General features: G+C 39.8%; 1 protein-coding gene, 1 long non-coding RNA gene and 2 gene segments (V, D, J or C); 3 read left to right on the top strand and 1 right to left on the bottom strand.

The window, feature by feature from the left end:
- The first annotated feature begins 1,251 nt into the window (after window positions 1-1,251).
- LOC116708462 (immunoglobulin kappa variable 3-11-like) lies at window positions 1,252-3,421 on the top strand. The segment is given in 3 exon segments: window positions 1,252-1,464; window positions 2,123-2,673; window positions 2,757-3,421. Coding segments are annotated over 2 exon segments (360 nt in total).
- Window positions 3,422-4,312: 891 nt separating this feature from the next.
- Window positions 4,313-20,898, bottom strand: LOC116708476 (uncharacterized). The gene is made up of 3 exons (XR_004336690.1): window positions 20,888-20,898; window positions 7,041-7,045; window positions 4,313-4,483 (listed from the first exon to the last, which is right to left on the bottom strand). It is a non-coding gene; the product is annotated as an uncharacterized LOC116708476 (long non-coding RNA).
- On the top strand, window positions 8,561-9,419 carry LOC116708452 (immunoglobulin kappa variable 3-11-like). The segment is given in 2 exon segments: window positions 8,561-8,606; window positions 8,694-9,419. Coding segments are annotated over 2 exon segments (351 nt in total).
- Window positions 9,523-21,840, top strand: LOC116708472 (M1-specific T cell receptor beta chain-like). The gene is made up of 8 exons (XM_032546331.1): window positions 9,523-9,643; window positions 9,739-10,026; window positions 13,179-13,192; window positions 20,062-20,104; window positions 20,924-21,277; window positions 21,363-21,392; window positions 21,499-21,605; window positions 21,724-21,840. Exons 1-8 carry the CDS (start codon window positions 9,595-9,597, stop codon window positions 21,745-21,747), a joined length of 909 nt encoding a protein of 302 aa, XP_032402222.1. The 5' UTR covers window positions 9,523-9,594; the 3' UTR covers window positions 21,748-21,840.
- Window positions 21,841-23,087: the final 1,247 nt, after the last annotated feature.

Genomic DNA, 23,087 nt, shown 5'->3' with positions numbered 1-23,087 from the left:
TTCTACCATTTCTTACCAAGAGGTCATTTCACTTCTTTAAAAGAACACAAACTATTTTACAAATGTCTAATGAAAGATTCGGATGTACAACGTTCCGATTTTCTTGTTAAAGAGATGGGAAACAAATACTAAAACATATCTGGAAAAGGAATTGGGCTGAAAACATAGAAGAGTTGGGTTTTTTTTTGAAACTAACAAAAAAGTAAATAAATGTTTGACTCAGCAGTTACACCATGTTGCTAATTTATTCCAGCAGGTTACAAAGACATTCATGGAAAAAGACAGATTTTTGACTCCAATCTCAAAGGATAGTTTAGAATTTAATTAAATTCTTTAAATTCAATTTCATGATGTGGCAGAATCTATTATGAATAGTGATAATTCACAAAAAGCACATAGAATTTAAACCCCACCCACTCAAAGATGGGTATTGTGATGGATGGCACAGAAACGTGTAAAGACTCATTAGAATCGTGTGTAGTTTAAATTTATTCGTTAGACAACACATGGCAATCACAGGCTTTTATTTGTTTTAATTTGTCTTACAGTTCATATCTGCATTCACACCAATATTTGTTCCCTCCTCTGATTTAAGCAGGGATCAGAATGGGAGGTTCTTACTGCAGACTGGCTTTAACCCTCCTATCTTCCGTCTTAAATAACTGCAGGCTTAAACATGAGGATGGTCATTAAACACCAGCATGTTGGGTTGCATACTTCTCACTTTTATACATGTATTGTTTTGGCAACCAGGTACAAAAGCCCGGCACCAAAAGATATTTTTAATAACCGATGACACTCAAATTCCAGAGTGAATTTAACTCTACGCAGATGATATTGTAGTTCATCCAAAATTTACAACTTGCATCGTACTTTTGTCTTTCTTTTCACAGGTCATTGCCAGGATGTGACTCAGCTGCCTAAAATCATCTGGAAGTCCGCGGCCGAGTCCGCAGAAATGAACTGCAGCCACACCAGAGACAAAGGTCACAACCAGATGTACTGGTACCGACAGCGACCGGGGGAGACCATGACCCTCGTTGTGTACACGGTGTACGGTGGGAAGACAGACTACGGAGAGAACCTGCAGACCAAATACTCAGCAGTCAAAGACACCATAGAGACCGGAGCTCTGACTGTGAAGGACCTGCAGCCTGATGACAGCGGCGTTTATTTCTGTGCCGTCAGCAAACACAGTGATGTGAGGAAACACAACAGCTGAACAAAAACCTGCAGCCGGTTCTTTCTGTTGGGAGCCTCAGGAATTTATTTGTTTTATTCTTTCCAGTAGATGGCACTGGAGATCCACGAAGGCTTTTCAGGTTGAACTTTAACGGTTTGGCAAATGCTGGGCGTGTTCATAAAACAGACTAGAACGCTGTTGGACACATTTTTCTGCTCAGAGGGAGAGAGAGAGAGAGAACCTCATCATGCAGATGGTTTTCCTTTTGTTTTCGCTCATGGGTAAACGACTTCTTTATTTTTCATTTTTCATGAACCCTAATTCATATTTCCCAGACACTTAAAAGAGCGAGGGATTTATTTATTTAAATGAAAAGTCAGGATGAATAGTAAAAACAATTGCACTTCAGTTAGAGGGATTCAGGTGAGGAATAATTGTTGTGATCAGTCAAAACTGTTTCTCACTTTTAAAATGAAAAAAAAACAAGTACAAAAAACTTGATAAAAAAAATACAATAAGGTTTTTATAATGTCTTGTTTTATGAGTGTGTCAACAGATTTAGTGGGAACTCCATATGTTCCTGAAAAATACACAAGAAAGAGTTTGGTGCTTTGATTATGACAATGATTTATGAATAATGTGAAAAGAGACATAATAAACGTGTGCTCTGTTTACTCTTTCTTTCCCCCCAGAAATATTGTTTATTTCTGTACTAGTTTTCTCTTGTGTTTTTCTTCAGCATTGTATGTGTGTATGTTTTTTTCTTTTTTGACTTGTATGAAAAAGTTTAAATATGTCCAAATATATATATATATACAGTACAGACCAAAAGTTTGGACACAACTGTGTGTCCAAACTTTTGGTCTGTATATATATATATATATATATATATATATATATATATATATTATTGAATTGAATTTTCTTTCAATATTCAAGGCGTTTGTCTGAGCGTCGAGGTCCATCAAACTCCTCCAGCAGCTTTCAGAAAACTCGGACAGGACATCCAGTTGGTCTGCAGCCACGGAAAGACCGACTACACGCTCATGCAGTGGTACCAGAAATCCCCCGGAGACAAAGCGCTGAAGCGCATTGGACACTTGAACTACGGCAACAAAGAACTTGAAAAACCTTTCGAGGGACATTTTAGCCTTAATGGAGACCTGAGTGGAGACACGGCGAAGAACGGCTCTCTGTCGATCACGGACCTGAAACCTGAACACGCTGCGGTGTATTACTGTGCAGCCAGCTACGCACAGTGACAGCAAAGCCAGCATTCTTCATCCAAAAACTCAGACCGCTTTCTGTTGGTTTATGTTTGAATAAGCCCCACCCACTTCTTGATTTAATGCCATCACTTTTTCCTCTTCGTGGTTCACCTGACCGTTAGTCAGAATCGCAGTCTGATAGCATTTGTCACACTTTTAAGACTTAATGTCACCGATCGGGTTTTAACATGATTCGTTTTCTCCTTTTTTGTTTCATAACAGGTGTCATCTTGACTGTAATCAAACAAACTTTGAACCAATTCCCCACGTTTCGAGATCATTTATCGATCTTTGTTGTCTTTCAGGTGTTGCTTTCGGTCTTGAGGTCCGTCAGTCCCGCTCCGACATCATCGTGAAACCTGGAGAAAAAGTTCACATCTTCTGCACCCACGAGAAAACGGACTACTGGATAATGCTCTGGTACCGGCGGCCGCCTGCAGACACGGCTCTGAAACTAATCGGACATTTGTACATGAGCGACATCAAGATGGAGGACGAAGACGACCGAAACGTCCAACTCGATGGAGACTTGAGCGGCAGCACAGCAAAGAATTCCTCTCTGGTGATCAACGTTGTGGATCCGAAACACTCGGCTGTTTACTACTGCGCAGCACGAGAAGCACACCGATGAAGAATCCTGCCTGTGCTTTACAAAAACCTGCTTTATCACCATCATCAGTGGTTTGGCAGAAGAATTTTGAAAAAAAACAAAAAAACTGCTCTCAAGCACCTGCTTCTCTGTTTTGAAAATTGAGCGTCTTCATGCTAAAAAGTGACATTGTTCTATTAAAAAAATTAAGTAAAAAAAAATTATCCCAAAAAACAAAACTCACCCAAAGATAGTAGCTAATAAATTAGACCTAAGCTTTACAGAGAACTAGGTTAATCAAAGTTTATTTCTAAAGTTTATTTCCCAATCTACTAAAAAAAAAAAAAAGTAGATTGAGATTACTTTTTCACAAAGGTCCAGGTCAGGTTGAATTTTTTGTTTCTGGTTATTCTTGTTTGACACTAAAATGAGTTTGTCATGAATGTATAAAATCGTATTTTGGTTACAGACACATTTGAGGTGATTTTATGTTGTGTTGAAATTGTTTAATTGGCTTTTTGAGTTGAAAAGTTCAGGAGCCGCTGCTTCCGTTAAATCTTGATGACTAATACACGCCTGTTTTTAAGGGTCTATTCAAAACATTTCATTACCTTATAAATCACTGAACGGCTCAGCACCAAAAACACATCGAAGAACTGTTGTTGTTGTTGTTGTTGTTGTTGTTGTTGTTGTCATCATATCAACTTCCTTAGCTCTTCTGGTTCTGGTTCTGCTCTGCATCCCCAGAACCAGAACCAAACACGAAGAAGCAGCATTCATCTTCTACGCATCACGAATCTGGAACAAACTTCCAGGAAAAACAGCTGAAACACTGAGTTAATTTAAATCATTTCTGATGACGGCATTTGACAAAATATAATGTTTACTGCTTGTTTCAACATGAGTGACTGTGAGAAGCTTTTATGGCGTAAAAGCAATTTTAATTGTCTTGCTGCTGAAATGTGAAATATAAATAAGTTTGACTTAAAGGCCTGATCTATTCATTCGTGTTGCTCTGTTCATACACTAAGTTTGTCTTTTCGTCATTTTCAAATCTGAATTTATTTATTTTATTTCATTTATTTTTTTGACAATCAAATTATCCAAAGGCATATCATTTGGTTTTAAGAAAACATAACAGTTCTCCTTAAATAATTTTTAAAAATTAAAAATCAAAAATAATTTATTAAAATATTTCAGTCTGGTGTTCACTTACAGCTCTGAATAAAAAATAAAAATAAAGAGCCCACTGCACTGAAGCCCATTGAAAACCTCCTGGTTGTTCTAACAAACATTGATTTCTGAACTCGTCCTGAGTTAAAACATTAATATTGTGGTTCCTAAATGAATATGAACTTGTTTCCTTCGCATTATTTGAGATCTGAAAACATTGCAACCTTTTTGTTATTTTGTCCATTTCTCATGTTCTGCAAAAAAAAAAAACTAACATTTTTTCTTGGAATTTCGGAGACATGTTGTCAGAAGTTTATAGAATAAAAGAGCAACATGCATTTTACTCAAACGTACCTATGAAATCAGAGAAGCTGATCGTTTTAAGTGATCTGTACATGAAGTCACTCCACCCATCTGGTGACGTCACAGTGATGAAGAAACACCAACATCTGAAACACAGTCAGTTCACTGATGCACGTAAAGCAAACTCCACTCATCTCAGCGAAAATGATTTTCATTCTTTTTTGCCATTTCCTTACAGGTACCAGCTACTTTATTCTGGAATAACACATAATGTTCCTGCGCTTTCTAAGTCACTAATCTTTAAAAAAACTCTTTCCCTGCAGCAGGTTTATCTCTGGGACTTCAGGTCCATCAGTCTCCTGCAGCTCTGCTGGGAAGAGAAGGACAAAGCGTGCAGCTGGTGTGCAGCCACGAACACGGCGACCTCAGAGTGATGCTGTGGTACCGGCGGCGGCCCGGCGAAGTCGCCCTGGAGCTCGTCGGCTACGGATACATGGAGTTTAGAGACGACGGCGTCGAGGAGGCTTTCAGGAAGGAGGGCTTCAGCTTAGCCGGAGATCTGAGCGGAGACAAAGCCAAGAACGGCTCGCTCCTCATCGGGAGCCTGAACGCGGCCCAACACGCCGCCACGTATTTCTGCGCCGCTAGTAAACCCACAGTGCATCAAACATCCACCTGCTCCTGACAAAAAGCCCTCTCCAACTCTGTTCTCAATTCAGCAGTGGCGCATAAAGTGGGTATGCAGTGTATGCAACATGTAGGGGCGCTGCACTAGAGGGGGCGCAAAAACGATGTGGGGAATTTTTTTCTAGTCAACATTTTATGGACTTAACAGCAGTTTGTGTATGAAATGATCAATAACAGAGGAACAGCACTGATTAGGCCCTCCATCCTGCCAGCCGCTCTCCCCTCCCATACAGGCAGCTTGGGCAGCGTCCCGGTTTTTTTGTCTTTTAAATTTGAATTGTAGTAATGCCTCGACTACAGGGAGCTAAAGATGGGGCGGCAAAAAAAACCCTCCGGGGCACAAAACAGAAAACTGAAGAAGGGGAGGGATAAAGATGTTGGAGAGACAAAGAAAAGCTTTTCAAAGTGGTTGAAAGACAGAAGGTAAGTAAAGTTACTGTATCAACAAGAGAGTTGTAAATATTCAGGTTAGCTTAAGCTAGGCTACAATGACAGGCGGTTGTTGTTGTCCAGACATCAGAGTCGCTTCATCCCTCAGTCATTTCCTGAGACCGAAAAATAATATAAATGGCAATTTAAAGAACAAATCATACAAATAGATTAATAAATAAATATTGTGAAGAGAACCTGTTTATTTTTTCAACATTAAAAACATTTGTTAGGATTGTGTAGGAAGAATGTTGATATCTTTTATAAATACAGTGTTTTGTGGTCAATATTATTTCACCATTTTATTAATGTGGGTTGCCAGTTTGGATCAGGCTTCCTATCAAGCTGTAAGAATGATAGAAAACATGCTAACAAAAAGCCTCAGACCTGCAGCCCAGAGGCGGTTCTAGACACAGGCTAACAGAAGAGGCTCTTTGTCTCAAATATATTAAATTTATAAATTGTGTTTATAAATTATGAAACATAATTTATAATGTTAGGCAGCAATTTATTCACATAGCCTATATGTACATTTATTATTATTGATACTTTAATTAAAATTAGTTGTACAAGTTTATGTGATAGAAGGGAGGGGGAGGGGGGGCGATGAGATGTTCGCTTGCACCTCAGAAAGTTTGCTGTTGCACTTCAGCCTACAAGGACTTTTGTGCTTGGAAGAAACAAATGCAACTGAAGCAATCTTCATCTGCCAAAGGTAGAGATTTGAACAAGTGACACAAATGTTTTGTTTTGTGAGTTGAGGGTCGGAGCAAAACATAGACAAGACCTGGGAATGTGCCTGCAGTAGAGGATTAGGGCCACAGGAAAAAATAATAATCCTAATAATTTTTGGCTTTTTTTTTTCTTTCGTTTTAGCTCAAGTTTGAATGCTGAGAAAAATAAAGTTCGAATTTTTTTTGACACTTACTCTCTTCCACCGTTATTCCTAATCACCAGACTTCCTCCTCTGCCTCCAGTATCATTCTCCTTCCTCGGGATTTTAGCTTTATTAGTTTTCCTGGAACGATTTTCGATCAAAGCATATTCATGTATTCAAATGGCCCAGTAAACGTCCAGACCTCAAGCCAAAATGAGAAACAACGGCGTGAATGTGATACGAATTTAACATGGCTGAGCCTGAAGTCCTTTGAACAAAAATGTGAAAAAACAAGTCTAAGCGGTGTGAATACTTTTTTCAGTTTTATACAGTGAGGTCACTTCCTGCTGCGCCTTCCTGCTCAGGTAGCCCTGCAGAGATCAGGGAGCCGCTCAGTTTCAACATGAAGCTTCATCATCTCACAGTGTGCATCGTCACTCTCTCCTGGTTTGAAGGTATACCCCAGATTTTCACTTCATTTTAGCAAAAAAAAAACCCCAAACAAATGGACTACATAATTCATTTTTAAACAATTTCTCTTTTTTCCTGCAGGAGTCTACCCCAGTGAAGAGAAACCGGTGTTTCAATCTCCACCCGATCTTCTTCTGCAGCTACACGGTTCAGCCAAGCTGACGCTGACGCACAAGATCCAGAGCTACGACACCATCCTCTGGTATCAGCGCTCGGCGGGAGACGCTTCCCTGAAGCTGATCGGCTACATGTCTTATCAAAACCCCAAAATCGAGGGCGGATTTGTCGGCCGCTTCGAAGTGAGCGGAGACGGAGAGGACACGGCTCATCTCCACGTCCTGAACCTGACCGACGCCGAGTATAACGGAGAATATTTTGGAGCGGCGAGTAGGCACAGTGGAGAAGACGGCGGCGCGCTCTTACAAAAACCCCCCAGGAGCAGCAGGAAACCAATAAAACCACACGGTGCTACATGATGCCTGCGGAACGACGCCGGCACGATACAAACACAAACAGGTGTGCTAGAAAAATAATAATAAAACATGTAAATCTCAACACTCCAAACTATAAATGCACTCGAAGAGTGAAAGATTTAAATTTAAGTCCAGTTTATTTGTGGTGAACATTCCAGCAACATGGCAGTTCAAAAGAGCTTTAAACTAATAAAAACATCCTAAAGTAACCAATTATAAAACGAGCAATAAACATCACTTTTTGTCAAAGGCCATCAAGGAAATACACAAGAAATATGTTGACAAATGTTCCACTGCAGCGACTCTAAATAGGTGGGTCTTTGGTCTAGATTTAATGGAAATCAGTGTTTCGGCTGTTTTGTAGTTTTCTGGGAGTTTGATCCAGATTACAGAATCAATGCTGCTTCTACATGTGTGGTTCTGGTTCTGGGAATGCAGAGCAGAACCAGCTGGAAGGTTGGTACAATAACAACAACAGATCTTTAACATGTTTTGGTGCTAACCTAAATATATTCTAAGTGAGAAAAGGAATCAGCAGATTCTACTTCCTAATAGACGTGTCTTATTTAGCACATTGATTTAATCAATGAGTTGAAAATCCTCTTTTAGAAACTTCTCAATGGATAATTATCAAACTGAACAGAACGATGTGAAGGCTGATCAAGTAGCAATGTTTTTTTTTTTCCTGAAACAATAAATACAAATTAAGAAAATATGATTTAACAGTGGGAGAATAAGCACCAAAAAGCAAAACAAACGTTAATTTCTTAATCTTTTTAAGGTTTTCTCCCATTTAATAAGACAAAATCATTAAATGGGATTAATAATTTTGGATTTTTCCAAAAGCTGAGATTATTTTTAGATCTTTCTGTCTGTCAGTGTTGCCATTAAGCGTGGCGGCTGCTCTGTGTGTCGTTTTAAGTGTGTGAATCTACACTCTGACCAGCAGAGGGCGGTAACAACACATGGACGTATTGATCTCTGTAAGCTCCTCCTCCTTTAAAACGTACAATAAACGGTTTCCCTCCAGGTTGCTCTTTCACAATATCTCTGAACGTTTGTGTTTCAAATAAAATTCTATAAATGGAAATAAGAAATTTTAAAAAATCAAAAATGTCAATCACTTTCCTAATGAGTCTGTTTTTGTTTGCAGGTGAGTAAGAAGATGAGTTGAAGTTTTCTAACAAATATTTATGCAACTTTCACTCTTATTTATTTTATTATATTTTTTATCTTGTAGATATCACGGCGTCACAGCCCATAGTCCAGCAGTCCCCGGCCTCCATCCTGGTAGAGCCGGGACAAGCTGCCCGTCTCCACTGTTACCACGGCGATAACAGCTACCCCTACATGCTCTGGTACCAGTCGGCGGCGGGAGGCGGGCGACGGACCATGGACCTGATCGGACTGCTTCACTACGAAAACCAAAGTCCCGAGAAGGGCTTTGAGAGTCGCTTCAACATGACGGGTCACTCGAAAGGCAAAGCTCAGCTGATCGTCTCCGACGCCAAACCTGGAGACACAGCAGAGTATTTCTGCGCAGCGAGTTAACACACTGCTTCATTTCCCCTGGCTGCTGCACAAAAACACTCCAGCTCACACCTGCGTGGGCTGAGAGATAAACGTTTGGTAAGAGGTGTGCTGCATAAGACTGACACGACACCTGTCATGAACACGAAGGAGTCTTTATGAATGTGTACGACCGTTGCCATGAACATGTTGTCATTCGGTAAATCATGACACTTTTAATGCAAAGTTGCTCTAAAGGTTGCATCAAAAGTTCATTAAAAGTGTCAACTTTGCATTAAAGTGTCATTATTTACCCAATAATTCAAAGCTGGCCCCATTAAAGGACTTTTAATGCAACTTTTAAAGCATTAAAAGTGTCATTATTTACCAAATGACACCAGTCATAAACACTCCTTCATGTGTTATATCATGTTTATGACAGTGTCATGTCAGTTTTATGCACATCCCTTCAGATAAAGTGTTGCTAAACTCCCCTCCCCTCTGAAGACGTGAAGGTGTTTAAGAGGTGGGATATTCACAAATGAGCTTCAGAAGTGATGTCACTTCCTCCTGATAGATGTTAACCTTTTGGCTCAGTGAAGTTAAACCGTTTTTGCTCCTCTGAGGACAAAATGACTCCAGGTAACGTCGCATGGGCATGTTTCATATTTTGGACTGCAGGTATAGTCAGCGCAGTTTCTCTCATCATAATTAATAACGAGCAAAGCGTCCAGCATCGTTAATTATGATTTTTTTTCTTTTCTTTTTTCCCCCAGGTGTATGCGAGTGCGTCCTGATCACTCAGTGGCCCAGAGAGATTATCAGTAACTCGAGGGCACAAATGCACTGCTACCAGAACGACACCGATTATGAATATCTGTACTGGTACCGACAGCTTAGAGGAGGACAGATTCAGCTCATCGTGTATTTGCTGGCTGGCAACCCGAACTATGAGCCAGACTTTAAATCCGGCTTCGAAGCAGAGCGCTCGCAGACGAAGCAGTGGTCTCTGACTGTCTCCAGCGTTGAGCAGAAAGACGAGGCCGTGTATCTGTGTGCTGCCAGTCACACAGCGCAGCAGCAGAGCTGGAGACTGTGACAAAAACACACACAGCTGAGAGGAGGAGGAGGAGGAGGAGGAGGAGGAGGAGGAGGAGGAGGAGGAGGAGGAGGAGGAGGAGGAGGAGGAGGACTGCTCCCACACCTGCCGCCAGAAAACATTTATTGAAGAAACATTGTCAATATTGAATACTGAAGCAAATCTACTTTGTATATATTCTAATTTGTACTAATTTTAATTTCCGATACTTGATTTGCTTCGAAATTGTTTTACAGTGAAAATCTAGAAACAAACTGGAAATACAGAACACGCTGTTACCCGATTCATTTCTTCCTACATCGATTTTGTCTCATTATTTCCACAACAGTCAGCTGCAGAACTGTGTGACGAAGCTGTCCTGTGCTCACGTCGCCAGCAGGCGGCGCCACAGCACATGACATGCAGCCTCCTCCAATCGGGTGCGTTCATGATTTGACCCAGGTCGCCCTCCTCCTTCACCTCATTGCTTCACAATGTCTTCACCTACTCAGACCTTCGGCTTCCTCCTCATCTGGTTCTCATGTAAGATTTCAAATCCAAGTTGACATTTATTAGCAAGTACTGACCTGATCTTCTGTTTTTGTTTTCGACAGATCAGGTAAGCGCTGCCAATTTTCGCCAGTCTTCTCCGCTCATAGTGAGTGAGAGCAGTGAGGTAGAAATCACCTGCAGCCACGACGATAGTGGTCTTCTGCGGATGCTCTGGTATCAGAGTAAAAAGGACACAAACTCAATGACCCTCATCGGATACGGATATGAAAACTCCCAAAGCTACGAGGGTGAATTTGAAAACGAATACAAGCTGACGAGAAAGAACGTGGTTGAAGGAGCCTTGAAGATACTCAAAGCAGATCCGTCCCACTCGGCTGTGTATTTCTGCGCTGCCAGCCCACAGTGATGTGGTTTATTGGAACTGCCTCATCAAAAACCCCTGATGCGTTTTCCTCCTGTGCAGGTGGCAGAGACGTTGGCGCTTCTAAAAGTCGCTTCTTTTTGCAGATCCTGATGGGAGCAGCGGCAAAAACCTGCAGGACGCCGCGAATGATGATCCTGCTTCTCCTCATCTTGCCTCAGTGTAGGTGATGATACATTCAGAATGTAAAGAAATTTTCTATTTTACTTCTTTTTTTTTCTTTTTTTTAAAAAGTGTACTCATTTGTACGAAAGAGGATAAGGGTCACTGGGGAAAAAAAGAATTCTGACTATTCTCAAAATTCTGAGAATAAAATCCTAATTCTGACATTTTAAAATCAGAATTCAGATTTTAAAATAAGAATTCTTCTATTAAAGTCCAAATTCTGAGGAAAAAGTCAGAAATCTGACATTTTCTCAATTTCGAGAAAATAAAATCAGAAATCTGAGATTAAAATCAGAATTATGACTTTTTCCCAGAATTCTGACTTTGATATAAGAATTCTGAGAAAAAGAAAATCAGAATTCTGAGATTAAATTAAAAATCCTGACTTTTTTCAGTGGCCCTAATCCTCTTCCGTACATTTGCAGTCAGACCTAACAAATCATCCGTTTTCCCCACAGATCAAGCCAAGAGCGTGCAATTTCAACCAACTGATCCCAAAATAGTCAACACGGCAGACAAAGTGGAATTCCACTGTCGTCACGACGACAGCGCTCTAAACGTTATGCTCTGGTACCAGCAGACAGACACCGGTGCTATGGAGCTGATAGGATACAGCTACGTCGGGAGTGAAGCGGTCTATGAGAAAGCCTTTGAAAGCAGGTTCAGGATTACAAGACAAGACACCCAGACAGGAGGCCTGAACATCGACGACGCCTCTGCCTCAGACTCCGCCGTGTATTTCTGCGCTGGCAGTACACAGTGATGTGGTTTAATGAAACCTCATGCCTAAAAGTCCTACCCGTTTCAGAAAGCTTCAAGTTGGGTTGCCTTTGTCTAATGATTACCGATTTCTATGGAATCACTCAGCTGTATTTGAGAGTTTTGTAATTTTTCCTTCTGTGTTCTTTTCGTTTTCATTATTTTACTTTTACAAACTCAAACGACTGCAATGTTGAATTTACCTACATTTTTGGAAAGACGATCAGTGTGAAAATCCGTCTGTCAGTCCGTTCAGGATGGGCTCTTACATTTCTTGACGTTTATACCATTTCAAAGGAGTGCTATTTTCTAAACATGGACACTACCGTCTTTTTTCCCCCTTCTTTCCATCATTAGCCGTGTTTCCATTTCAAATGTTTGTAAAACTTTGTCAATATTCTGTTGTTGTCAAAAAAAACACAATTTAGTAATTCCTGTTGCCATTAAATAAGAAACGCAATTAAAATCACACAGAATAAGTTTGTTCACAGGATGATCCTCAATCTACTACTGCTTGACCTCTTCTTCATGGTTGGCGCCAGTGAAAACATCCGGTTGTTGATCATGTGACTCGTAATGCAAACAATTATTTTGTGTGAAATAAACCAATTTCAATTTGGCCAAAAAACCCTACCTCATCCCAGCGCCAAAACCTTTTGTCAAAAAACAAGAGTTCTTTCCAAACTGCCGTGTTTCCATTGAGCAAACTTATTTTCGACATGCCACACAGAAATTGACTGGGGGAGGAATTATGTTTTCACATAAAGTCATGTTGGCTTGAATAGTTTTTTATCCCTTTAGCGAATCAAATTAACATTCAAAAACTGCACTTATTTACAGAGTTTATCTTTGATTACCTGATGGTCTGACAGGAAGCAAAAACATCAGAAATCTGCATCACATTTCACATATTGATAAATTACAGACCAGTGTGAACTCCAATTGGATTAACAACCGGATTGTTAATCCAATTCCTGAACTAGGAATCCAGGAATTGTTAATTGTGACACTGACTGGTGACATGTGATCCTGTGACCGCCTCCTCCTTCTTCTTCTTCTCTTTCCTCTAAACAGAGCGGCTCTTCCTCACTCAGCCCAGCGCTCCTCCTCAGGCAACATGCTGATCACAGCTTTTTATCTGTCTCTGCTTTCACACTTAGGTGAGTTCAGCGACGCCGAGAAAATCCTTCAACATCAGGCAGCCGCAACGTATAGATGTGTTGGACCGACATTTCACGATTAAAGCTAACGATTAAAGCTAAATATTTCATCTTTTGCAGGTCTCACTGGTGAAGTCCTCCAGCCTGCAGATGTCATTTCTCACCAAGGAGACAATGTGACGGTGGAGTGCTTGTTGGGAAAACGTTCCATGACTCACTTAACCATGTGCTGGTATCAGCAGAAGCACCGCGGAGCTCCGGTCGAGTTCATCCTCAGAAAGAACCAGACGAACGCCGGACGCTTCCAGTTGTTTATCGATCACGAACAAAACAGCTTCACTCTTCGCATATTTGGGCTGCTTGTGAACGACAGCAGCACCTACTACTGCGCTGCCCGTCACAGTGATGCAGACAAACCACGACCTCGTGCAAATAGCATATCAGAGGAACGCAGGAAGGAGCTACGATAGGTTTGGTTTGGTCTTTGAGCTACACACTAGTGGTGGCCGATATGGACATGAATATTCTGTGGTATTATTGTTGTCACAGTAAAAGTGATAAGAACTATTCATGACTCTTTTTAGGTAACTGTATGGCTGTGACCTAATGACAGCAATCCTAGCCACACAAACAGCTCTTACTACTAATATTCCCATTTGTCATGCATGTCTTTAGGATGCCACTCAAAGAAGTGTGGTTGGTATCACTAAAACACACAGTGCCTAGATCTAATCATATTTTCAAATTTATTGATATTCAAAATCTTACTGTGGTAAGAAAGTTATTATAATAAATCATAAACGATGCGATAAATACCCACCCCTAAAAACACAAGGGAAAATTGTTTATATGATAAACAATTAATGTAGAGTGAAGGAAATAATTAGTTCCTCTGCTCTAAATGAGGCCTCCAGTTTTAACTTCTAGCTTCATCTTAACCGTCTCACTGGACTGTGTGCAATCTGGTGGGGTCGCACTGACCCCACTTGCACTTTTACAAGACTTTTTGTGTGTGTGTGTGTGTGTGTGTGTGTGTGGTTTCTGGAACTGACAGTCTGACGGTACAAATTCCCTGCTTCTCCACTGTTTAGAGACAGATTTTTGTCAATTACACTGTTCACGTTGTAATTGTCAATGTGAATTGTAATTGTTCACTCGACTGCGGTTGCCACTGAAACGTGTGTCATCATGTACTTCACCCTTTACACTGAAGTTAAAATTATTATTTACATGCATCCGATGATTGCTGCTGTGGTTTCTCTTTTTTCTCTCTTTCTGCGGGTTTAGAGGCAGATTTTTAGTGTTGACTTGTTTTCTCTCTGTGCCTCTTCCTCTCCTCTACTCCCACCTCTTTTCCTTTTAAACCATTTCCCCAACGTTCCCCCTTTCTTGTTCATGTCTCTGTCCACTGAAATTGAAATAAACCCCCCAAAAAATTCTAATTAAGTTTCACTTATATGTCAAGCGGTGCATCGTGGCAAAAGCTGTGATGCTCAACTTGGGAAAGAAAATCTGTCGGGCCTCAACTTGACAACCAGTCTGAGTGCCGCACTACTGGACAGGACGGAAAACACAACTAAAATAACATTAAAAAATAAATCAGAATATTATTGAAAAGTTCATTTATTTCAGTAAGTCCATCACCAAGTGAAACATTTTATAAATGAACTAGATAAAAACTGCTTTAACATTTATTTCACTTAATCATGACGATTGAAATTAAACAGCTTTTAAAATTTGAATATTACATCAGACCAATTTTTAAAAATATATATTTTAAAAAACAGAAATAAAAATTATGCTCATGTTTCAAGTAGAACTTTTAAACCAACAAGCGAAACTCGTCGGGACTTTTATTCTAATTTACTGAACACGATTGATTGAAATTGATTGAATAAATCAAGTTTATCAGCTGTGATATCTAGTGATATTACTTGGCAGTAAAAATGTTTTTAAGTCTATTCAACACTTAATTGAAGCTTAAAATGTGTTCAGCAGCAGTTCCCTTAAACTGCTCAGACCTATCAGACGTGGAGGTGCAGTTTCTCGGTAAAGACACGTGGTGCCTCCTTTCAACAAGTCCAGGTTCGCCATGCCTCCACTGCTCAACAACAACCCGGAGAGATCACAGGAGGGAGGGAAGATTGGTGGAAGGAAAAACTCCAGGGATGTAGTAAAAACAAGAAACAAACTATTAATGCAAAAACTAACGAATGCTTTGTGTTTTTCTTTTCAGCTGTAAAAGTAAAAGTATATACATTTATGTTGGTATTTCTTTTGCCTCCAGCTCTGAAACACCACAATGCTGATCTGCTCTGATTAGGCTGCAGGTGTTTGCAGAGTTAGCCACACAGAAATACTGCCTCATAATGTCTCATCAGTTTTCCTTTAAAAGGTTTCGCCTTTAAATGCCATTTCATCTTTTTATTTCCTGCCGATTATATCATGTTTCAGATGTGATCACACACTGACCTCTAGAGGGTTCATGGAAGATTACACTTAAATGGAGTAGCATAACAAAACAAAAAAAAAGCATCCACCATGCATGCATATATATTTTTTACATAATCAACAGAATGGTGGGTCTGGTTGCCCCACAGTGTCAGGACAGGTTAGCTTTACAGAAAGGGGAAAATTGACAAATTTCTGAAAGACTTTATTGAATTAAAGGCACAACTGATCATATTTCTTTCAGGCAAGTGAAAAACTTGCAAAGCAACACAACAAGAAAGACATTAGCGGGTTAGAGAAGACGGACGAGCGTGGAGAACACCAAATAGTCACAAGCTATTCACAATGTAAGGAGACGTAATGCTAAACTGCATGATTACTGGCTGAGCTGTAGGACAGAGAAAGCAAAGAAAAAAAAATTTGATAAAAAAAAAAAAAAGATTTGTTCAAAGATTTCTGAGCTTTTGAAGTGGGTCAGTCTGGAAAAGGATCATAAATCGATTTCAGAGGCTTCGAGAACGCAGAGAAAGTCAAAGTCATTAAACACAAACAGAGAAAATATGAAACTTGACTACAAAATGAGTTCACCAACAACTCAGACAGGAGGACACAGAAGAATACGAGTTGTTTAAAAGGTGACTGTTTTTAATAGTTACTTGTATAACATTTTAATTGTGTCACTAATTGCAATTGTTATTTCGACTTTGGAGCCACTTGGCCAGAACGCCTTTGGAAAAGAAATTTTTAATCTCAATGACACTTTCCTGGTTAAGAAAAGGTAAAATAATACTAATAATAAATAAATAAATAAATTGGCAGTGTTCATGATTGAGCAATAAAAAAAAATTTTTTAAATGGCCTCGACAGGAGAGTTCCCAGGTCAAACCACTGCTGACCAAAAAGGACTCATATCTCACATTTAGAAAATAATATTTTGATTTTGAACATCTGGGAAAATATTCTGTGTTTTGAAGGGATTATTTATGCTCTATATACCTGCATAACAAGTTTAATAAATGCGTAAAATATATAAATGTGAAACTCAAACATGGACAAAACAAATGTTTTGTGATTTGTGAAGTGGGTTCCCTTATCACATCCTGCCCGGGGCCCTGGATCACTTTGGACCGGTTCTCATCAGTCAGCTGCATCACGTTTTTATGGTTATGGTGTGACTACAAACATACTGATAAAAACAAAAAAAAATAACATAACAGGTCTCTCTTGTGAGCGAGACGACGAGTCTCGAGAAATTTTCCTGTATAAATAAAGGAAGAAGAATAAAATCTACCTGGAGAGTTTATTAAGAATGAAGCATGAATTAATGAGAATGTATGAATGATTGTTGATATTATTTTAATATCGTAAAACTGCTCTGTTGACCAGAACCAAACAGGGAGAAGCTGCATTCAGCTTCAATGATTCCTCCAATCAGGAACAAACTTCTAAAAAACTACAAAATGGCCGAAACACTGAGTTCCTTTAAATAAAGGCTAAAAACTGTTAGACTCATAATAACTGGAACATTGATCAATATATTTTGTTTGTATTTATTTGATAACTTTAATGATGGCATTTGACAAAATTGTATTATGTCTTTATGGTAAAAAGCTCTTTGAACTGCTGAAATGTGCTGTACAAATAAACTTGACTTCATATTTCTAATCTCTTTTCCTCAAATTTCCAGAACTTAAAATCGTTACACATCTGTCAGTGAACCTGTTCTCTCTCTGCTGACTGATTGGCTGCAGAGTCGTGACCAGCTGACGTGTCACTTCCTGTTTATACCTCCAAACAAACAAAAGCAGCCAGCAGCTTCCTGTCCTCTGCTCTGTCTTCTTTTCTTAGCCGCCCCAGAAATAGCAGCAGGCAGCCTGGAGCTGCTCCAGCGTCAAGTCGGCCCGACCTCCACAGCTGCTCCCAGAGACTCACAGATGGAGGCTGAGATACGGAGAGGCTGGCTGGGGGGAGGCGGGGAGAGACGGAGGCAGCAGGTTTTTGTGTGATGCTTTTCCACCGTGGGGACAGGGGGCCACGGTGATACAATCCTATAGAGCCGCCGTACAAAAACCTCCTCCCATTGACATCCATCATGTGGACGGCTGAGCGGAGCTCAGAGAGCAGCAGCAGGAAGCAGGTGGAGGTGGGCAGGGTGGAGGCTCAGCCAGGCTTTAAAAAACACTTTAATATGTAGAAAATCAACCAGAAACAGCTTTAATTAACAGATGTTTGAGTTTAAACATGGAGCCATTGGATCATTTGTTCCTCAGGGTCAGAAATCACAACTTCTTTAAACGTTGTGAAGCTCATCCTGCAGGTTTTACCTTCCTGATGATCTGGGTTATTACAGCCAGGCTGAAGGAGAAGATTCTGGAAAGTCTGGAGACTTTTTGGTCCAGGAGAGATTCAGTGTGACGCTGGAAACGAAGCTTACTTTGGAAAAGGAACCAAACTCACAGTTTTAGGTAAGTTGGATTCTCACATGTTCAGGTTTAGATCAGATTTAAAATTAACGCAAAGGTCAGGTGGGAATAAAGAAAAAGTCTTAGAGTTTAAAAGTTCAGACGTATTAACCTGAAGTTGAAGCACTGTGACCTACACTGATCCTGCTTACTTTGGCCAAGGAACCAAACTCACAGTTTTAGGTAAATATTTCACTTTATTACAGAGTTTTAATGAGTAATACTTTGATTAGGACCTCTGTACAGACAGACGTGTCTTTGTAAAGTTAATTCTGGTAGAAAAACAGGTTCGTGTTCAGTATCACTGCACTGTGACAATGCTGAACCTGCTTACTTTGGCCAAGGAACCAAACTCACAGTTTTAGGTAAGTTTAACTTCTCACATGTTCAGTTCTCTTCGTTATGATGAAACTGAACAGTTCAGTAAAAAATGAATCAGTCCAGTTTAAAGTTCTGACATATTGAGCTGAACTCAGAGCACTGTGACCAACAGAGATCCTGCTTACTTTGGCCAAGGAACCAAACTGACAGTTTTAGGTAAATATTTCACTTCATTACAGAGTTTTAATGAATAATACTTTGACTAGAGCCTCTGAAGGCTTTATGAAGATAAATCTGAGAGGCAAACAGGTTCATGTTCAGTATTGCTGCACTGTGACAATGCCAACGAAGCTTACTTTGGAAAAGGGACAAAACTAACAGTTTTAGGTGAGTAAGAGACGCATTAAAAGTAGCTGAAATCACCAGTTTTATGACAACATTAGCATAGAGAGTCTTGTAGTTATACCTGAAGTCCAACTCGGCACTTCTTGACATTAAGCCGAAGCTCTGTGCCAACTTTGAAGCTTATTTCGGACAGGGAACAAAACTGACTGTTCTGGGTGAGTAAAACACGAAAACCTCACTTTACTGGCTCACATAAAGTACGACTTGCATTTATATGGTTTGTCATTGTAAGAAATACATTGTAAAAGTAAAGCTTTAGAGTTAAAGAAAGAGGAAATAGTGTTTCAGATAAAACACCCTTAAAGTGGAGAAGTGTAGGATAAGCAGCAGCTTAGCTTGTTTTGAGCGTTGATCTGCTACACTGTGACTCTGGTGTTAACGAAGCTTACTTTGGAAGTGGCACTAAGCTAACGGTTTTAGGTGAGTAACAGGTTAAACTAATAAGTGAAAAAATTGGGCTATTTTTGAAAGAAACTTTCTTTGGAAGTGGGACTAAACTAACTAGTTTAGGTGGGTAGCACCTAAAACTAAGCTTTAGTTAAGTGCTAATTCAGGTTCTGCTTGTTTTTGTTGGAATGAATCACAAAAACCAGACGTTGCTGGTTTTTATGACCTAAATTGATGAATAAAACAATCTAGCTTGAAATATTTGTACGCTAGTTAAAACCAGGATCTACTTGCTGGTTTTACATATATAGAAAATAAATAAATAGCAAAAGGAGAGAAGGTAGAAGCTGAACGATCAGCCATTACAAGCAGGGATGTTTTCTGCTGTGCCACTGGTGGCTACGAAGCTCACTTCGGCGGAGGAACAAAGTTAACGGTTTTAGGTAAGAGAATCTGCAAGTGTTGGAGGAAAAACTGCAAATTATTCACAAACAATTCTTCAAGTTACGACAATTCTACCAGATCGGCCTGTTTTGAAATGATAAATACGGAATAAATTTAAGAGCGTAGGGGACACAGGGAGGCAGGAGGAAGAGTTCTTGTCGCTGTTCAGAGTCTCTGTGCTCCTACGAACAAGCTTACTTTGGAGCTGGAACGAAACTCACCGTTTTAGGTAAGGAAAGTTTGGAGAAACGAAGCCAGCGCTCCAACAACCTGGTGGTGATTTTGTTCTTGAGTGATATGCAATAATTACACTAAACTTGCTAAAAAAAAAAATTTTAAACGTGAAATTATGGTAAATAATTAGACTTGCCGAGTAAAAAAGGGTGAACTTTTTAAACGTTCATTTGTGCGAGTAGGAGCAGCTGTTCTCCACGTTCATTCAGCTAAACCATGTTTGGCTCAAAGCCCAGATTATTAGTCTGTCAGTCAGATTATTAGTTTTTATCAGCTCGGTGAAACACTGTGACTCCCAGTCTGAAGCTTACTTTGGAGCTGGAACTAAACTCACTGTTTTAGGTAAGAAACTCAAAAAATATTCACAATAAATCAACATGGAAAAAAGATCAGATGCAATGAAAAATTGGTTCGGAAGTTAGAAAAAATAAAAAAAAACATCATTTAATCTTCAGCTCTAGTATAGATGTAAAAAAAATAAGAATAAAAACTAACAGGAGAAGTTAAAAGAATTAGTTTGTGGTTTAGTTTTGCTACACAGGTTGTTTAGTTTGTGTGTAAAAGAGGTTAAAGACAGCAGCAGCTTTTCCTGCAGCTGTTTATCAGTGTGAACGACTACGATCCTGCTTACTTTGGAGCTGGAACTAAACTCACCGTTTTAGGTAAGACAAAAAAAAAATTTTTTTAGCTCCTGATTGTACCTAAATGTGAAATATTTTTTTCCGACAAAATAATACATCATCTACTTGATCATTCATTGTTAAGAAGTCAGATAGTTGTAATAAAAGATGTCAGATTTTCGATTTGTCCCAAAAGAACAACGATCACAATCAAAGTGAATTCTTGTTAAAAAAGGAAAGAAAAAAAGTAACAAGAATAAAACTATAATTGTCAGCGTTCTGGATCATGTAGAAAACATAAACTAGAGAGTGTTGGGTTTTCTACCTGTGACTGAGTGCTGTGCTCCGGCTCTTATCCTGCTTATTTCGGAGAGGGAACCAAACTCACAGTTCTTGGTAAGATCACAGAAGAAAATATTAATAAAGCATCTGGTTATATGGAGAAAACCTGAAATTATTTCTAATAGTGTTTCAGATTTTGACCATGCAGATCAGAGTGAGTGACTTGCTTTATCTCCTCTTTTTCTTTTTAAATAAACAGCTGCTGGGGCAACAGCCACTGAACCAAAAACAGTGAAAATCCTTCCACCTTCACACCGTGAGTGTAGAGACCAGAAGAAGGACAAAGGGGAGAGGAGGAAGACCCTGGTGTGCCTGGCGTCTGGTTTCTACCCGGATCATGTCAGCGTGTTCTGGCAGCTCAACGGCCAGAACATCACTGATGGTGTGGCGACCGACGCCGCCGCCAAGAAGAATGAAAGCTCAGGAACGTACTCCATCACCAGCAGGCTGAGGCTGCGGGCCAAGACCTGGTTCAACCCTGGCAATTTATTCAGTTGTTACGTCACATTCTTTAATGGAACTAACTACAAAATCTACACAGCATCCATTAAGCGTACGTTACTTTCAGAAAACAAACCTCCATTTTTATGCTTCAGGTTTAGTAATGGCGTCACCACCATTTTTTTTGTGTCTTTCAGCAAATGAAACGGACAAGGGGATGACACGAGGTAAAAAAAAACACTATGTATTTTTTATGCTCAAACAGGTGAATCTGGTGTTAGCAGGTCGGCCATCAGCCTCCACAGCTCTAATGTTTCCTGATCTCCCCAACAGAGAAATACCTGAAAATTACCCAGAACGCCAAACTCTCCTACAGCGCCCTGATCGTGAAGAGCTGCCTCTACGCCGCCTTGGTCTGCTTTCTGGTCTGGAAGCTTCAGGTCGGTCCTACAGCAGAGTCTGCAGCTTTAATTAATATTAATATTAAAAAGATGAATGTCAGGAACTGGGTATCAATGTGGGATTAAGTATGTTTTTTTTGTTCTCATTGTTTTGCAGAGTTCACCCAGAAAACAGAAGTGAGCGCTGAACTGATGCCTGAACAAAGTAACAATCTTCAGGAGAAACTTTTTTTTCCTTTCTGGTTTCTGTAAATAAAATCTCCAGAACACAGAACACAGTTTCTCTGTGTGTGTTTGTGCTTTATGTGATTTGATCTGATGTGCTGCATGATTCAATTCTAAATACTGTGATAGTCTGAAGAACTTTGGAAAAACGGAGATTGTCATGATATTGTCAACTTTGTAAAGTAATGGTAAAAGTCTTTTTTCTTGGCCATAAATAATCTCTTGGCAAAAAACCCACCACCTCTTTTTGACAAAAAATGACTTTGGCCATAATTTTACCACGGTGATGATAAAGTGCTCTGTAAAGATTCCTCCACTTGACGTTAAAAGAGCTGAAACATCTAAATCTACATAACATCTGCATATATTTATGTTAAACTGTAAAAGTGCTTACGTTTCATATCGCTGGTTTTTGTTTAAGCTTTTTTTTATTTCACAACTTTCTCAATAAAGATGTATAAACTGCATATTAGAATTAGCATCTTTGTCCTTGTTTTCTGCATTTTCCACACTTCTCAGCACTTATTGCAGATACAATTTCCGACGCGTTTTCTGGGAAGTCGGATTCATTTTTTCCATCACAAAGTTGAAACAACTCAACTCAGGTTTGAGTCATAAGATTTTCCACAACTTTTTTTTTTTTCCATATTTAATCTTTTAAATAGGTTAAGATAAAAAACAAATGCTGAATTTAAATTACATGAAATGACTAAGACAATTAGCTTTACTTTCATAGCAGTGTTTTTGTTTTATCCTCTTTGCATAAACAAAGAGAGATGGTTGTCACGGTTTCCATCCTCTGGATCTTTGTCAGTGAGCGTTCTGCATGTGAGAACAGGAAGTCGGGGTTCTGATCCGAGCAGAGAAGCAGGTCAGAGCTGCTGCGGAGCGGCAGGATGCGGTCGCCTGGCAACTCCGCCTCTCTGCTGAGAAACGAGCGAGGTGAAACCTTCGACCTTTACCGCAGCATCCGGCTCTGCCGTCGCAGCTGCATCCCCACCACCCTCTGCGTTCCCCGCGCATCCACGCTGCCGCCCTCTGAGCAAACAGCTGCCGCCGCCTCCATTTCTGTGTCAACGGAAGCTAAAAACCGAACGAGCGTCTAACAACAAACAACAGCTGCTTGCTGTGATCTGGAGCAGAACGTTTGCACTTGAGAGCATTTATGTTGAGGGAAGCTCCATTTAGCTTTCGGTCTCAAAAGTACCTGCTCAAAAACAAAGAAAAGAGAAGGAATGTTCATAGCAATGGCAACTATTTGCACTAATTACCTTCTTTATATATATAAAAGATTAC

Source organism: Xiphophorus hellerii, chromosome 19 (assembly GCF_003331165.1).
Source record: "Xiphophorus hellerii strain 12219 chromosome 19, Xiphophorus_hellerii-4.1, whole genome shotgun sequence".
Taxonomy (NCBI): domain Eukaryota; kingdom Metazoa; phylum Chordata; class Actinopteri; order Cyprinodontiformes; family Poeciliidae; genus Xiphophorus; species Xiphophorus hellerii.
Note: the sequence above shows the minus strand (reverse complement) of the source record. Positions and strands in the feature narration are given on the sequence as shown.

Coding starts and splice junctions, on each gene's coding strand:
- LOC116708472 (XM_032546331.1), top strand. CDS start 9,595: ATGACTCCAGGTAACGTCGCATGGGCATGTTTCATATTTTGGACTGCA. Junction 9,644..9,738: donor TTTCATATTTTGGACTGCAG/GTATAGTCAGCG, acceptor TTTTTCCCCCAG/GTGTATGCGAGTGCGTCCTG. Junction 21,393..21,498: donor GGACAAGGGGATGACACGAG/GTAAAAAAAAAC, acceptor TCTCCCCAACAG/AGAAATACCTGAAAATTACC.